Genomic DNA, 18,112 nt, shown 5'->3' on the forward strand with positions numbered 1-18,112 from the left:
TTTGAATGTAAGTAGAGTCTTCATTATGTTTTATAATACGCAATGTTTGCTGTGAGGTCAAAATAATATTAGCGAGTGTGTGTGTTTTATTTTTGGCTATGCCTCCCCCCACCCGTACATTTCTCCATGCGCCAGTCCCTCCTTCTGATTCCCAAACAACGGTCCAGTCCTTCCTCGTCTCTCTCCCTCTGTTCCTAGCAGCTGTCAGTCACTTGTACAGGGCTGTAACTGTGAGTAAAGGGGAAACAAAGGCTCCTTGTCCATGTCCTCTGTGTTAGCAGCAACTGGTGTAGTTTTTATTTCTAAATGACACTGTTTACACTGCAAATAATTCACTCTATAATATAAAATTTAATTCCTGAACCAACAAGTGTATTTTTTAATTGTAATATTGGTGTGTAGGTGCATCTCAGGTCATTTTGCCTGGTCATGTGCTTTCAGAATGAGCCAGCACTTTAGGATTGAACTGCTTTCTGGCAGGCTGTTGTTTCTCCTACTCAATGTAACTGAATGTGTCTCAGTGGGACCTGGATTTTACTATTGAGTGCTGTTCTTATATCTACCAGAGAGCTGTTACCTTCCCGTTGTTCTGTTGTTAGGCTGCTGGGGAAGAAGTGAGGGGGGTGATATCACTCTAACTTGCAGTAAAGAGTGACTGAAGTTTATCAGAGCACAAGTCACATGACTGGGGGCACCTGAGAAACTGACAATATGTCTAGTGCCATGTCAGATTTCAAAATTAAATATAAAAAAATCAGTTTGCTCTGGATTTCAATGCAGAATTCTGCTGGAGCAGCACTATTAGCTGAAAAACATGTTTTCCAATGAAAATGGGGTATTTGCTAATATTGAGGTTTTAGTTCTTGTGCTGAATCATTTATGTAATTTTTGCAACACACAAACATATCCGATACCCCAAATGCTGAAAATAACTGTATGTGGCACCTTTATATATTTCATTTACAGGCACGTTCCTCCCATATTTCTTGTTTTTGGGCAGGAAGGAAACCTCTTTACAGGAAGCCTTCTGCATACGGACATTTACTGTAACTTCACCCTATACCAGATCAGGCTGCTAGTTCACTGTACTTTATTATTTAATTGTTTTCATTACCCACAGTAATATCATTCTACTTTCATAAAGGAAACGTCTCTCTTTTAACACTTCTCGTTATTTCCAATTTTGCTTTTATAATTGTAAATTATATATACAGTATATATTTATATATTTTTTCCATTAAGACAATATTACCTTTTAATAGAAAAAACTGTGAATTTTATCTGATTTTAAGTTCGGATACTTTGTGGGCCTGAGAACACACTGAAACAGAAACTGTGGATGTTTTTAACAGTTGTTTTGTAAATGTGAGAATAGATACTGTCTCAGAATGCAAGTAAATTTAGCTTTGGGGCATGCTGGAGGGGTGTTGGGAGCAGTAGGTGGGGTATTGGTAGGGTTGCCATCTGGCCAGTAAAAATGATGGTTGATCCCAGTGTTATTAATAGGGAAAAAGCGAAATATATAGGAAGGCCCGTATTTTTTTCCAGAAAAGGTGGCAACCCTAGGTATTGGTAATAGTAGGGGTAGGCTTGGAGTGAGGGAAGACTTGTATGTGAGAGGGTTGACAGGGTTGTGCCCCAATAAATAGTCTGTGGCATCTCACATCAGCCCCTCTGGCATGTGCCAGAACTCACAGATTGCCAGTCCAGTCCTGTGTAGAGGTAGACATGGGAATGACTATGGAATCCAGGTACAAAGGGTATGAGGTTGAAGACAGTAAGGTGGCATAACTTGGGCAAGATTTGGAGAGTATGGGTGGGAGGAGTTGTAGATGTAAACTCGGAAGTTCACCTTTAAAGAAACTTTTGGATTGTTAGCAATGTTACAGTTTGTTTCTATTTTTATGGTTTTCAAATTATTCGCTGCAAATGAAAATGGCATCTGCTTTGACAGGGGTCACTGACCCCAGCAACAAGATACATTTGAATAAGTAGTCTTGTACTTTAGGGCTTCTTGGTTGCTTAGGTAATTAAGTCCTAGCAATTAAATAATTGTTAAGATTACAAGCCTGATAGCAAAAAGATCTAAATAACTCAAAAACCATAAACACAAGAGACTGGTTTCAGATTGTTTTGGACACATTGATTCTTAGTCCACAGAAGTGCTGACAGTTACTATCCCCAGTTATCTACATTGAACAAGTATTTATTTAATTATTATTGTAAAAGTTGGACCGTGCAGGAGGCATTAAGTTCTCAAAGTCCTACCCAAATTTGTCTCCATCAGGTCAATAAAAACCTTGGTATTTACTGTTTGAGGAGTCAACCACTTTCACCCTATAACTCATATAGTAAATATTGTAACTTTAGGACACTCAAGATTCAGGTGAAAACATAAGAGGACATTTATTGTGGCTAAAAGAAAGGAAGGTTTCACCATCAGTATGGGATGACACTTATGGAACAAAGAGATGTTGATCCATCAATGTTGTATTAATACAGTATGTTAGATATGTCTCTGCACATTGTATGACATTGTTGAAGGTGAAGATTGAGCCATCAAGCAATACACCTTAGACTGGCACTTGGTAGACCCCAGAAGAAAGATTTAGAATGGACTTTCAAAAAAAACAGACATATCACAAAGAAAAAAGATAACACTTTCTAGTATTTTATGTTCCTGAACAGATGAAAAAGCTGGACAACGAAGGAGGAGGACAGGAGAAGTAGTGAGAACTTGGGTTGGCAAAGACTTGAAAATGCTGTGGACAGCAGTAGAAAACAAAATATGGATCCTTCACCACATTGAATCTGACCTTCCACTTGAATAACACCGGAACGAAGCTGGCTTATTTTGAACATTCTGTATGATGAGAAGATCCAGTTTATTGGGAAAGATGGTTATGCTTGGAAAGGAACAGAGGATGAGGACAACCAGCAACAAGATGGATGGAACCAATTACATCAATCATGGGCATGTCTCTGAGAAACCTGAACACCCAGATATTTTGGAGAAACACTATCCATAGGATCCATATCCTTATCTCCACAGTCAGATCCAAATCTGATTATCCATTTGACTAACACCAGAATGGAGCTGGCTAATTTAGAAGATATGATAAGAAGACCTGGTTCTTTGGGAAAGAAGACCGTTATGCTTGGAAGAGCTGAAAGGAACAGAGGATGCCGACAACCGGCAACACAACGGATAGATTCAATCACGGCTATCTTAAACATTCCATTGAGAAGCCTGAACAACCCAAAAATTCGTAGAAATGCTATCCATGTCGTCCCTAGCAGTTAAATTTCCACATGGGTTTACATGGCAACACAAATGCTGGTTTTCTGAGAATACAGCAGCTCCAGGCATGCATGCACCATGAAGGAGCAAAACAGCAATGAATGCCGAGACTTTCCGCACTCAAATGAATCCTCAGTCCGCCAATATTGTTATTATCATTATAAAACGCCATCATATTCCACAGCGCTGTACAAAAAACTGTCTAATACCTACCTCCCTTTGACAACTTCTTTTTTTAAGTCTGTGTTTTTTTCTTCTGTTTGTGAGACTAAAACAATCCCTCGTGCCTTTTCCTGCACTCAGCATCTGGGTCGATTATATGGTTTGTTTGATGCGGCCGGGGCAGCCAGCAAAGCAGTTTGACTGGTGATTCTGGGGCAGAGGAAAATTTCTAGTGTTATATATAGAGAATGAGGCACTTACTGTGCACTGTACTGCACCAGTGTGACTCACAGTAAAGCACTAGAACTGTTTTTTAACCCGAAAATTCGGCTCTTATGGTGCAGAGAGTGCAATTGTGACGTGGACCCCCCGACCCCCTCCGGCGCTGAAAAGGTTAGTGCCGCGGGGAGGAAGGGCGGCAGAAAGAAGGCCACCTCACAATGCAAAATGGCCAGAATCGCCCCTACACCCACCCACCTCCAGAAGCAATTTTCTTGGCTGTTATGCCGGCATTGACCGCGGGTGGGCCCTGTGGGAGCTCCCCAGTATTTCCTCCACTGAATATTAGTGATAACTCATCCAAAATAGAATCAGGGTGCTGTGTTGACCCTTCGTGGCACTAACCTGACTGCAACCCAACACAATGCTCTGACTTATTTGATGGCATCATGGATAGGTGTGGCAAAGCTCATTCGTTATTGGAGGTGCCAGGACAGGGCACTTATTACTTTGATTGTTGGTCTGGGGAAAGTCACCTATGCATGACCTGTCCTGGTAGGTAATTTGTAAGCACAAAGCTGCCCAATTCCCAACCCACACACCAACTGACAGTCTAGATAGTCATGCAAAAAGTCAGTTTATCAGTTTAGAACCAATCCAACTTTGTCACAGAAAGTATCCTTTCTTCAGGTCCCCTGGCAGCACATACCAAGAGAGATGGCCCCTCCTCCTAGGACAGGAAACAAGAACAAAACACCCCCCCCCCCTTCAGGTATCCCCTGTGTTCTTGTTTCCTGTCCTCCAAGGACTAGGTAAGTATTAAGGGGTCCAGCAAGATTCCTTCTAAAGGGGGGGGCTATGTATACAATGACCGTTCACCCCTAGCTGGGGTTCGCGGTGCAATCCTCTCCCTCCCTATCCTTTTGGACTCCCGCCAGTGTGTAGGAGGGGAGTGCAGCTATGCTGGTGGATGTGGTTTTGCGCGGCAGGGGGAGGACTGTCAGTACCTTATGTTTCAGTGGCAGTCCTCTCCTCTATGCCGCAGGTTTGCCTCCTTGTTCGGTGCTGTATTTGACGGCTACTGTGCTATGCTGAAGTACCAGGTAGTGACTTTCGGGTTCGGTTGCAGGTCACATGACGGCCGGCGGCAAAATTTAAAGCCGAGTTTGCAGTCTGTGTGGTAAGCCTTCCTTTACTGCGGCTGCTGTGCGAATTTCACTTGGTTCTGGTGAGTAGAGAGCCTGTTTCTTGGGTGTACTATCCTGTGGTATGGCTTGTTCTGCAATAGGTTTTTTTCTCTTTTATTTAGCCATGTCCTCTCACTCAGAAGGCAGAGAAGAAAGGGAAAGATCCAAAAGATGTGCGCTTTGCAAGACAAGACTCCCCGTGATTTTCCTAAAAGAGTGTGTCAAGATTGCTTTAAAGAAAATTTTCAGCAAGTGGTGCCTGAGTCCATGTCGGAATTCATGTCCTGGTTCAAAGATAATATGCAACAGACCTTTGATACATTCAAAGGTGCCGCTCAAACTCAGCCACAAGCAAGTACTTCAGCGGCTAGCCAGGTGAGGCGCCAGTGGTGATGGACTCATCTGATGAGGATGCTAGGGAGGATTCCTATGTGTTTTCTGTAGAAAATATAGATCATCTCGTTAAAGCTGTTAGATCTTCTATGGATTTAAAAGATGAAGATAAGCCTCGTTCCAAACAGGATATGATGTTTCTAGGTCGGAAAAAGTCCCCTAGAGTTTTTCCAGGGAATGAGGTAATTTCTAGTATAATTTGTAAGGAATGGTTAAAGCCTGAAAAAAAAAAGTTAACCTAGGAAATTGAAAGTTTTGTTTCCATTTGAAGAAAAGGTGGCAGCAGCTTGGGACCTTCCGCCTAAAGTCGATGTAGAGGTGGCTAGATTGGCTAAGAAGACGACTATTCCAGTGGAAGATGGAGCCAGTTTTAGAGATCCGATGGATCGGAAGGTGGATGCTGCTTTCAAGAAACTCTTTGAATCATCTGCAGTGGGGTTTAGGCCTGGAGTGGCCACAGCTTGTGTTATCCGGTCCATCAGGCTTTGGCTTACTCAGCTGGATCAAGATATGGTGTTTCTCGTGAAGACATGAAGTCTTACATGGAAATTATTGAGCTAGCTGCAGACTACATATGTGATGCCTCGGTAGAAAGCATTAGAATGGCAGCTAGGTCTTCTGCCCTGGCTGTAGCTGGTAGGCGTGCACTATGGCTTAAACATTGGGTGGCAGATCTGGCATCAAAGAACAAGCTTTGTGCCATGCCCTTTGAAGGTCCTTTTCTGTAAAGAGTTGGAGGTCCTGATGTCTAAACTAGGTGAGACAAAGAAATTGTTGCCTCAAGATAAACGTTTTTTTCACCAGAGGAATTTTTTTCGTCCATCAAACCAAGCTAAAGGATCCAGAGAGAGGAAGAAAACTTTTTTTCGTTCCATCCGTGGCAGACCAGGTAAAGCTCAGACAAAAGGAAATAAGTCAGAAGAGACTCGTAAGACAGATCAGTTCTGACGCCAACTTATCCAGACCAGTAGGGGGAAGACTTCGTTATTTTTTTCACGAGTGGACAAGGATCACCAGCGATCCTTAGGTTCTGAGTATTATCCGGGAAGGGTACAGGCTCGAATTGGCCTCTCGCCCAAGACCTCGATTTCTTTGCACAAGAGTTTCCAGGGAGTTTGTGAAGAGAACATTTCTCCTCAAGGGAGTTCAGGAATTTGTGCATTCCCGTGTGTTAGTTCCTGTTCCTCGAAGCGAAGAGAGGAAGGGAGTTTTTTTGGTCCCCGGTCAGGCAAATTTCGGATGATAATCAATCTAGTGTATCTAAATACGTTCATGAAGAAGATTAATTTCAGGATGGAGGGCATCAGATCAGCAGTTTCAATCTTGCAGGAAGGAGATTTCATGGAGACGATCGATCTTCAAGACGCCTACCTCCATATTCCTATTTGGGAGGGGCATCAACAATTCCTGAGAATTGCGATCAGAGATCAGCACAAGACGAGTCATTATCAGTTTGCAGCTCTACCTTTTCGGTTTCTCGTCATCCCCTCGAATTTTCCCAAAGGTCTTGGTGGTGGTAGTTGCTTTCCTGAGGACTCAGAACATTCCGATTGTTCCTTTTCTGGATGATTGGCTATTGAAAGCGTCTTCCAGAGATCTACTGCTCAGTCATCTACAGAGAGTAATTTCCTGTCTGGAGGCTCTGGGTTTGAAGATCAATTAGCAGAAATCAGATCTTATACCGTTGCCGAGGAAGCAGTTTTTGGGAGTCCTGCTGGATTTGGAACAGAGTCATACTTACCTTCTTCAGCTGAGGAAAGTCAACCTGTGCAGTTCCTTGTCGAGTCTCTCTCAGCAAAGCGTAGTCTCGATCAGGCAGGCCATGTCAGCCTTGGGAGCAATGACAGCGACTATAGAAGCAGTGCCGTGGGCCAGACTTCTTCAGGCTTCTTCAGAGAGCAATATTGAGAATCCCATGACGCTACCTCTGCATGTAAGACATTCGCTCAGTTGGTGGAAAGACCAAAATTTGTCCAAGGGAGTTCCTTGGGTCGTAGAGCGGTGGCTTATTCTCACCACTGATGCCAGCAGGCAAGGTTGGGGTGCAACCCTGGGGCAGAATGTCTGCCAAGGCATGTGGTCTCCCCAGGAGGCGTCTCTCTCTCCTCCAATCACCAGGAGCTCCTGGTTGCTTGGAGAGCTCTCAAAGCAACAGCACATCTGACCAGAGGTCAGGCAGTGAAAATCAGAACGGACAACACCACAGTAGTGGCCCATCTGAACAGACAAGGAGGAAATCACAGCCAGAAATTGCTAGATCTGACTCAGGCAGAGTTACATCTACAGACGCTGCAGGCAATATACATAAAGGGCTCAGACAATATCAGAGCAGACTTTCTGAGTCGCAGACCCGTTATGCCTGGGGAATGGTCTCTCAGTCTGTCAGTTTTTCAGCTTCTGGTTCAGCGCTGGGGCCGACTACAGATCTCAAGGCTACAAGGGAAAATGCCTAACTGAACAGGTTTTATTCCCTGTCGCCACAAGACAGACCAACAGCAGTAGATGCCATGATACAATGCTTGCAAGGCAGTCTGAGTTACATATTCCCTCCGCTTCCAATGATAACCAGAGTTCGGAGGAAGATCAACTTCGACAGAGCAAGAGTAATTTTGGTGGTTCCATACTGGCCCAGGAGGGCTTGGTTTCCATACTGTTGGAAATGGCAGAGGAGGATCCATTTCTCTTGGGCTCCAGCAAGACCCTGCTTCACAAGGGGCCAGTGTACCATCCGGACCCCAGCAGACTAGCTCTGTCAGCGTGGATCCTGAATGGCGTTAACTCGGCAGGGGTTATCAACTGAAGTTATGTTATGATTCACAGCAGGAAAGCAGGAACTAATAAGATTTATTCTAGAATCTGGAAAAGATTTTCTTTCTGGTGTGGAGATCGCTCTATTGATCCTCTTAAGGCCTCGGTTCCCCAAATTCTACAGTTCCTTCTGGATGGTTTTCATATGGGATTCGAGCCAGCTACTCTCAGGGTTCAAGTGGCAGCTCTAGGTGCAATGAAACATATTTCAGTAGGTGAAGATCATCTTGTTAAACAGTTTATTAAAGCAACAAGCAGGTTGAAACCAACTGTTCGAGATGTTTGTCCACCTTGGGATTTGAACCTCCTCTTGTCAGCTCTATCTGAAGAACCTTTTAAACCATTATCTTCTATTCATATTAAGTTACTGACTCTAAAGACTGTGATCCTGATAGCCCTCTAGAAGAGTGGGTGAAATACAGAGTCTTTCTGTTGAGGAACCTTACCTTCAGATGTTTCCAGATGGTGATGAGTGGTGGTGATGAGACTTCCACCTACCTTTATTCCTAAAGTGGCTTCGACTTTTCATTCTTGTTCTTCCTTCCTTTTACCCACATCCAGTGGGGGATAAAGAACGCAAGCTTCATAAGTTGGATGTCAGATGCTCTTTGGTGTTCTACCTGTCCAGATATGCTCAGTTCAGGAAATCGAATAACCTCTTCATTAATTTTTCAGGCCCATCTAAAGGGTTGACTGCTTCTAAACCTACAATTTCAAGGTGGCTTAAGCAGGCTATAGTTTTAGCTTATGAATCCAGAAGTCTGTCTCCTCCTGCCAGAATTAAACTGCATTCGAGCAGTTGCTACGATATGGGCACAAAGAGCGGAGGCATCGGCAGAACAAATTTGCAAAGTTGATGCATACGTTCTCTAAGCAATACAAGCTGGACATATTTTCTTCAAGGGAGGCTGCTATTGGTCAGAAAATGTTGCAGGCGGCTTGTGTTCCCTCCCCTTGATCTTTTCAAAATCTCTTGGTATGTGCTGCCAGGGGACCTGAAGAAAGATTAGAATTTTTACCTGTAAATTGTCTTTTCTTCAGGTCCCCTCAGGCAGCACCATTATCTCTCCCCTTGAATACATTTCTGTGCTAAGCAGCCTATGTGTCTCTTGTTCTTGTTAACTAACACAGGGGATACCTGAAGGGGGGGGGTGTTTTGTTCTTGTTTCCTGTCCTAGGAGGAGGGGCCATCTCTCTTGGTATGTGCTGCCTGAGGGGACCTGAAGAAAAGACAATTTACAGGTAAAAATTCTAATCTTTCTTCACTTCTGAAATGTTGGGGAGAAAGCTGCTAAGCGGAAACTGCCAATAACTCTAAGCTCAACTGCAAATGTGCTCACAAGAGCATGTTTACCATTTTCTGACCAGGGCAAATAGCTAGAGGTACCAGTTCCTACAGCCAGAAATCCCTATGCCACTGCAGTTCAAATTTCAAAGAGTTATGTTTTTTCATACCCAGAGTGGGGGCCTTCCTGACCAAGTGCAACACAGACCGTGCACTGCCTCAGGGTGCAGGATCCAATGTGCACAATTCGCCTACACTAGGTCGAGAGCAGTGCATGAGCATGGAAGGCCTGAAGATGAACATGCACCATCCATGACACAATATTTTGGCTTTATTATCTATCTTCAGGGCTTTTTAGAGACCATAGATCAGATCAAAGTGGTGTAGCAAAAGGAGGCATTAAATTATTGATAGTGATATGAGGTTGCCACAACTGAAGGCTATCATTAGCTATAATATTTATTCCCTAGGTGTGGAAACCTCAATTGCTCTGCAGAGCCTCCACCAATGCAGCACTATGGCCCTGGGTGGCTCAAAGCTCAACTACTCATAACGACTTTGGTTTCTTGCAATGTTGTTCCACTAGCTAACCACTGACCACAGCAACTATACATTGCATTAAGTGTAACAATAGAACACATACTTCACAGCCTTCCGTTACATGGAACAAACACCACAGAGTAACTTAACCATGAGAAAAATACCTTATAAAATTATCGATTTTGTACATTAGGTGAGAAACCATCTTAATGGACACTTGACCCTAAAGTTATGCAAATCAACTTTGCAGACTAGAGGATTATTATAATGCTGTAGAAACAGTACCCCTGCAGCCCAAAATACAGCACCCCAATACCCAGGTGTTACCTTACAGCCACTGTATTTAGCAATAGGCTGTACCCTCTACAGAACATTGCAGCCTTCTATTCCTATCTGCAGGACATTACAGCCTCCACATGTCCCTCCGGTGCATCCCAACACGCCTTGTGTATTTCATTACATGCCAGCCTCCCAGTGTCTCCTGCACAGCAGGTCAATTGGGAAAACACCATCAATACAGACCAAGTTACCTAAAGAGAGGCTAATTATTCAGTTCAAGAGAATTGTTCAAAGCACCCAATCCACATAGCCAGTTTGACATTACTTGATACCCATCACTTTATTATTAACTTCAATGGCAGTTGACCCCATACCTGAATAATGCACCCATGGGTCCAGGTGACTGACGTTGCAATGAACTTGCTCAGATGACAAGGTGACCCAAATACCCATGTGCCATTGTCCTTATAATAAGGGAACCAGTAAGGAGAATCTACTAGTATTGGGGACACCCCAAAATCAAGACTTGGTTGGAGAATGAGTGTTGTGTCACTTGAGTCAGATGACAAGGTGACCCGAATACCCATGTGCCATTGTCCTTATAATAAGGGAACCAGTAAGGAGAATCTACTAGTACTGGGGACACCCCAAAACCAAGACTTGGTTGGAGAATGAGTGTTGTGTCACTTGAGTCAGATGACAAGGTGACCCGAATACCCATGTGCCATTGTCCTTATAATAAGGGAACCAGTAAGGAGAATCTACTAGTACTGGGGACACCCCAAAGCCAAGACTTGGTTGGAGAATAAGCGTTGTGTCATCTGCCCACTGAGCTAGAAGTCGCTTGGATGACAAGGTGTCCTGGATACCCCGTGTGCCATTGTCCTTATAATAAGGAAACCAGTAAGGAGAATCTACTAGTATTGAGGACACCCCAAAGCCAAGACTTGGTTGGAGAACCAGTTGAATACCAGCAATGTTTGAAAGATTCAAATTGCCCAACCGGACCTGAATTAAATCCAGACCCTTCATCGTGGAATAAGATTCAGGCATTAGTCCATAATTCATCTAGAGCGGTAAAAGTGAGGGAAATGAATCAAAAAATAGTTAACAGATGGCATCTCACACCAGTTAAGCTGAAAAGGATGTTTCCAGAACTTACAGATATATGTTGGAGATGTGGGCAAGATAAGGGAACCCACGTTCATATCTGGTTCGAATGCAAGGTTTTGAATGTTTATTGGGGTAAAATAGTGAAAGCTATAACAGAAGTAACAAACTCAAATCTGGTGGTAGAGGATGCTCCATTAATCCTGCTAAGCCTAGACAAAGATAAAAACGAATTATTGAGGGACCCTCTTATTGAATGCGGCCAGGTCGATAATTCCAAGACACTGGAAGGAGGTGGCACCTCCCAGCTACTTGGAGTGGCAACAGGGAGTAGAAGATACTAGGAAGATGGAAGAAATAACATATTATTCATAATAAAAGTAAAAAATATTGGGAAATTTGGGAACCATGGGTCAGTTTTCTAAACAAATAATCTTAACTGGGGGACAGACTAAATAAGGATTAATGGAGGACCTACCCACGCAAAATTACAAACCAACGCTGTGTCTTGTAAGATTACCAGCCTGAACAACAACATTGCAGTAACACTAAGCAGGGACTTCAGCCAGCGTGTTAATATGGAATATTGGACTTGGTATGCCATATGATGTACTTGTCTTATATATTTTTCGATCTACTTTTTATCTTTCTTTGTTAACAAATTTCTTTGTAAAATTTCTATCAAATATAAAATAAAAAAAAATCCAGACCCTTAACACCATGGAGCATGGGTGCTTGACCTTTCCTCTACTGATGGAATGGGTTTTGCCAGGTCTAGGGGGGGAGTGTAAAATAGAAATTTAATACCCTTATAAATACTTGAAGAGATACTGACACCAGAAATCAACCCATTTTTACAGTCATCATCCCATCAGTGGATAATGATCAACATGACCTACAGGCAACTTTTTATGTACGTTCATATTTTGAAAAGTATTTTTTTTGTGTCCGTGTCACTTTATTGGATGATTTCAGGGGGGGGGGTGTTTCGATCTACAGTGTAAGTGTGTTTATCTACATATACTGTATTTTGTCTGTTTGTCCCTCCCCCCTCCCTGCAGGAAATGAGATGGTGTTGAGCATTGTGTAATCTCCTTCGGAGCAGTAACTCTCCGTTCCAAGGTAAGATGCACAGCTCAGCACTGGGGATATAGAATTTGCACTTTATTTATGTTTTGTGTGTGTTTCTGTACAAAGTTTGCACCCAGCCATGTGCTGATTGATGGGTGAGTAGAAGTGCCAGTGTACCCAGTGCTGGGCAATCACTCGGGAACTGGTCTCTTTCATTGAAATGTTCTATACTGAGCTGTTAGTGTGCGTGCCTATAGGTCTTGTACAGTATATTCTTAGCTATAATTTTTGTTTTTTAGGTTTATTGAATTTGAGTTTGTAGATCCATTGAAAATGATGAACAGCGAGCCAATTTAATGTTTTTGATCGCTTTTTAATTCAGATTTTTATAAGCTGACATTTAAGTTTTATAAGGTTTCAAGTTTATAAGTTTGAATTGTGATTAATAAGACCCTGAGAGTGTTTGATCACACCAGGTGACAACCCCGGCTGTAGGAGAATATCTTGCTCAAGATCATATTGACTTTGCAGATATTGCAATTTTCCCCATTCAGATTTGATCATTGCGCCCTGAGGTGCAAATATTTGTGCTCCTCGAATAGAGTGTTGCCTACATTTGGCAAAGCCTCTTACAGGAGGGGTGACATATTGGTGGCACGTGGTCATTTCATAGGAGTGCCAGCCATAAATGAGACCGCATAGGGCCTAAGTGTCCACACACATACTGTTGGACTGGTACACCGGGAAAACTCCCAGTGGGCCCAGGTTTCAGTGAGGTCTCATGTTCCATATTTGACCTATTTCATGGCCATTCCCTATTTATATGAGAACAAAGAGGCTAAATAGATGGAATAAAAGATTATAGTATGTAAAGAAAAGCGACTAGGAGAATAGAGGTTGAGTGAGGAGATAAAGACTTATAGTACTGAGAGTGGGCCCCTGGTCTAACGCTTTTTGGGTGAGCCCCTGGTGTCCCAGTCCAACACTGCACACACACACCTGCCTGGCCTAAATCTGAAAAAGGTTTGGACCTCCCTTTGCCACTATAATATCCCCATGTCATCTGGGAAGGTTCTCACTGGTTGTTGGAACGTTGATGTTGGGATTTGCTTCCTTTCAACCACAAGAGCATTAATGATGTTGGGGATCAGGCCTGGCTCACAATCAGGGTTCCAATTCTTCCAACTAGAGTTCAGTTGGGTTGAGGTCAGGGCTCTGTGCAGTCAGGTTCTTGCCATCTCAACAAAGCCATTCGGTATGGACCTGGCTCTATGCATGGGGACATTATTGTGCTTGAACAGCAACGTACCTTCCCCAAACTGTTCCCCAATGTAGGAAGAGTGAAAGTGTCTGGAATATCACTGCATGCTGTATTTCTCCTATAGTAAACAGTGCCTATAGAGTACAATGTAATAAATGGGCTTTGGGTTGGCTACTTGTCTAGTAACCTGCAGCAACCAATCAGAAGGTAGCATTTACTGGTCAGCTGGTTGAAAACAAACATCTGGTTGGCTGCTCTGGGTACTAGATGTAGGCAAACTTATTTTTTATTACATTATCCAAATATTATACAGAGGACATCTTTGCCATGAGCAGGCTGTGCTTTATCCAAGGGGCAGGCCAATGGTCTCTTTATACTTTACATCCTGTATTACAAATGCCCCAACAAACATGACCGAACTCAGGAGCTGTTGTGCCCATGAACTCATTCCTGCCTTCTCTTTCCAGCTAACGCTCATGAATATGTGCAAATCTCTGGGTTCTGCAACAGAACGGCTGGACTGCAAGTGAAACTGCACTCTAATCTCTGTTCCCATTGCAGCTCTGTGCTTATTAAGGGTAAGTTATAAGTGTGCTTGGGCTACAGAATAATTGGGGCCATGTTCCATGGGCCTCTGTGCATAGTTTGGTGCAGGAGCCCATTCATATTTCCCCATAATACCTATATATCCACTAGATCATATCCCCATGGTTAAGTGCCTGCAGAGCATGAAATGCGTAGGGCCTTTGGAAATGAATATTTTCATTTTTTTCCCAATAAAAGTTGTTTATACGTCTACATCCGTGGCCTTGTGGATTTGCTGGAGTACTAGGAGGTCCACATTTGTCTGATTCCAGTACGAGTCAGCAATTTGCAATGCGCTATTGCTTGAGTTGAGGACAGTTGAGTATAGTTTCAGTGCAGGTTTACATCAATAACCCTTTCCCTTTCATTCCCTTGGTACACCTGTATCCCTTGTGGGATTTTAAATTGACCCACTACACAGTTTTTTCCTATTCTGAAGCTCTGATTATTTGTGCCCATGAGGCACCCTTAGCTCAAGTGGCCCCAGTGGTAAAATGGAGTTCCAACATGTCGTGATGCTTGGAGTTTGAAAAAAAATTTGTGGGGTGCAGGGCTTTTTTTTGCCTCACATGGATAGAAACATAGTTATTGAGTTTTAAAGAAGAAGGGAAGGTTAAATCATTTAGGGGTGCCAAATATTACCCCTCCCCATAGTACTGTTGTATATCTACTTAAACATCACTTATCTTAACTGCCATATAATCCTCAGGTCTCTGTTAATCTCTATAATACTTTTTTCACCCTAGGGACATATCTTTAAAGGGTGGAGCAAAGAAGACATTATTGTAGCTGTCAATGTCCAACAACAGTAGCTGCTGGAGCCTGAGTCCAAGAATCTACCTCTCTGGTTACTCCATTATCTTGACCCTGGGTCTGCTTCTGAATATTAGCGCTCTATGGCTCTTTATCGTTCGCCTGCCAAGTCTCCGGTCTCCAACAAAGGTTTACATGAAGAACCTGGCCTTTGCCGACTTCCTACTAGTGTGCACCCTTCCCCTGATGATTTATCAGCATGCGTCTCCTATTGGGACAGACTTCACAAAGATTCAAACACTCTGCACCATTGCGGCCACTTTCCTCCTTCTCAATATGTACGGCAGCATTTTCTTATTGGCTTGCATCAGCTTGGACCGCTGTTTGGCCATATGCTACCCTCTCAGATCCCAAAGTTTTCGTAGATTTGCACCCTGGGTCTGCGCTGGGGTCTGGATGCTGAATCTTGGAGCTTGTGGTTCATTTTATTTAAAACCCAACACAAATTCAACTTCTACCAATGAATGTTTTTCCAGCCACCCTCTTCGTGTGACCAAGATGGTTTCCACCATAGCTTCCTTGTTCATGGGTTTCCTGGTTCCTCTGGGAATAATGGTTGTTAGCTCTTGCTCTCTGCTAAGAGCAGTCCGTAAGAGTCAGTCAGTTCAAGATGGGACAGTGAACAGAAGTAAACTCGTCCATATGTTAACTGCAAATTTGGCAATTTTCCTCTTTTGCTTCCTTCCCTACCACGCTGTCCTCCTCTCCTACCAGATTTGGGAGAAAGACTGTATCCTGAAGGAGGCCTACAAAATTGCTCTGTTAATGGCCTGCAGCAATACTGTGCTGGATCCTATGGCCTATTACTTTGCCACAGAGACTATGCAGAAGAAGATTGTTGAAGAGAAAACCAGGCTGGCAGGAGGGTCTGGGGGAGAAAATGAAAATAACCCCAGTTTCAATCTAATGGCATGTCATAAGGGAATTCAAGCCTGAGCAGATGATGGTGCTATTCATATGAAGTACAGTAAGCCTTATCTGTGAGCTGCTGGATATATTCACAAGTAGACATACAGATGACCTTCTCAGCCCCATCACATGCAAGGGTTTGGTGGATCTAGAGCATGCTCCATGGGATACCACCTATCTTCTGGCCTACGTGTGTGCTGATGGACTGATGACAATCCTGTGACTCCTATATCATAGGACTTCTGTACATATATTAATCTATCAATCTGAGATAGAAGTTGAACTTTAAGCTGTTGCCCGTTTTAAAGATGGTGCATGGTTAGCTATAGGATAGCATGGCCACACCGTAACCCCTGCCACATGGGTCCTGCTTTTACTGTTTTACTGTTAAATTGGCCTACAAGAGGACCTCCAAGTGGACCCAGGCCCAATGTGCCCCAAATAGGGAAAATTCCCATCAACCCATACTTTTTTTTCATTTGGGACTTTATAATAACTTACTGTATACCATTTGGCACTATTGATATCTAATTTCTGTGAGAGTGGCCCCGGGTTTCTAGGTGGACCCTAAGAGAACCAGTCATGCTCGAAGCAGAGGTTTTAATGAAAACAAAAAGTAATTTGCTACCCACAGGGTCAAGGTCAATGTGAATACAAATGGTAGAAACAAGAGATGAGCTGAAGACCCTCTCTTCCAGACTCAGGTTTAATATGTCTGCCTTCATTAATTTTCCAGGCATGACCTAGGGGTCCTTAATTAACAGTAAGTACATGATGAGGTCAGTGGCACTGCATATGCTCAGGAGAGCTGTGTTATTGTGAGTGGTCCTTAGGGACCAAGGCAACTTAATTCATTGATAATGTGGTTATATATATATATATATATGTGTTATATCCGGCAAAGCTAAAATATCAAGTAAAAAGCAACTGAAAACACAATGTGATTCAGTATTGTTAAATGTCCTGTATGCCATATTTTTTTAGTTTTACCTAAGAATGATCTAAAGGATAAATTAAGACTCCAGTGTATGTTCATTATAGAGATGCAATGCCCATGTTTGTTTAATGTGGACACTTTCAGGGTCATTTAAAACCCCTTAGTGGTCATGCAGAGAGCAGCAGGGTTTCTGAGAATAGAGGTCAAGAATAACTAGAGAGCCAGAGGTTTAACCTAAGGGCCTCCTCCAAGGCCAGTGTATTGTGTTTATATATTTCCTCTTCAGTGGAGTCAAGTAACTTCCCTTCGGTCAATCTACTCTTAATGCCATTGGCAGGTTTGGTATTCGCAACTATCTTTCTGGTGACTGTATCAAGCTCACACCTTCTCCTCTAACCAAACCTACAGACTGTCTGTCCTTTATCTTCTCTATGATACCCTCCATCTGCCTTTAACTTCTCCCTTAAACTAAACTTCCACCCCCGGACTTCTCTATGTCAGGTAAAAACACTGCTATCCATCCTCCAAACAGTGATCCCAACCAGTGGCTCGTGAGAAACATGTTGCTCACCAACCCCTTGAATGTTGCTTGCTGGGGCCTGTTTTTGAATTCCTGGCTTCGAGTCAAGTTCTAACATCATAAAAACCCGTAGTAATGCCAGAGTCTTCTGTTGGCTGTCAGTTCCCATGGGGCTACCAAATAGCAACTCAAAAGCTCTTTTTTGGCACCCCTGGAACTTGTGCTGCTCCCCAACAGTTTTTCCACTTGAATGTAGCTCACACTTATAAAAGGCTGGGGATTCCTGATCGAGGGGGATTTTTGGTCTTCTGAAATTTAGGGTTGAGGCACCACTTTAACATGTGTCTTCATATGGTTCTAAGGATATGCAAGACAGTGACAGCAGTCACCTCCCAATTTCAGCCACCTAGAAACAAACCAATATGAGACCACCAGTGGTGGAGAGTTTTAGAGCAGCATAAGACTGCAGTTATAATTGAGGTGGAGTCACCAGTTTTGTAAGGGAACTACAGCCAGAATGGAGAACTGCTCAATAATATAGTGTAACAATGAGAAAGGATATTTGTGGGGGGTGGTTGCACCATGCTCTGTTACCCTCTCTATACAATGACAGTGGTGGACTTCACAAAGTGTTTTAAGCATTGTGGGAGGGTTATCCTATTGATTATTATATGGATTTTATTGTAGGAAGGAAGGTGGTGGTTATGGTTTTTTTAGTGACTTCCATGACAA

At 43.1% G+C, this 18,112-nt stretch overlaps 1 protein-coding gene across 1 annotated transcript; it reads left to right on the plus strand.

The window, feature by feature from the left end:
• The first annotated feature begins 48 nt into the window (after window positions 1-48).
• Window positions 49-16,862, plus strand: LOC108703519 (lysophosphatidic acid receptor 4). Its single transcript, XM_018239688.2, has 3 exons — window positions 49-230; window positions 14,084-14,194; window positions 14,948-16,862. The coding sequence occupies exon 3, from the start codon at window positions 14,997-14,999 to the stop codon at window positions 15,948-15,950; it is 954 nt and encodes a 317-aa protein (XP_018095177.1). The 5' UTR covers window positions 49-230; window positions 14,084-14,194; window positions 14,948-14,996; the 3' UTR covers window positions 15,951-16,862.
• Window positions 16,863-18,112: the final 1,250 nt, after the last annotated feature.

The sequence above is a fragment of the Xenopus laevis genome, chromosome 3S (assembly GCF_017654675.1).
Source record: "Xenopus laevis strain J_2021 chromosome 3S, Xenopus_laevis_v10.1, whole genome shotgun sequence".
In the NCBI taxonomy this organism is placed as follows: domain Eukaryota; kingdom Metazoa; phylum Chordata; class Amphibia; order Anura; family Pipidae; genus Xenopus; species Xenopus laevis.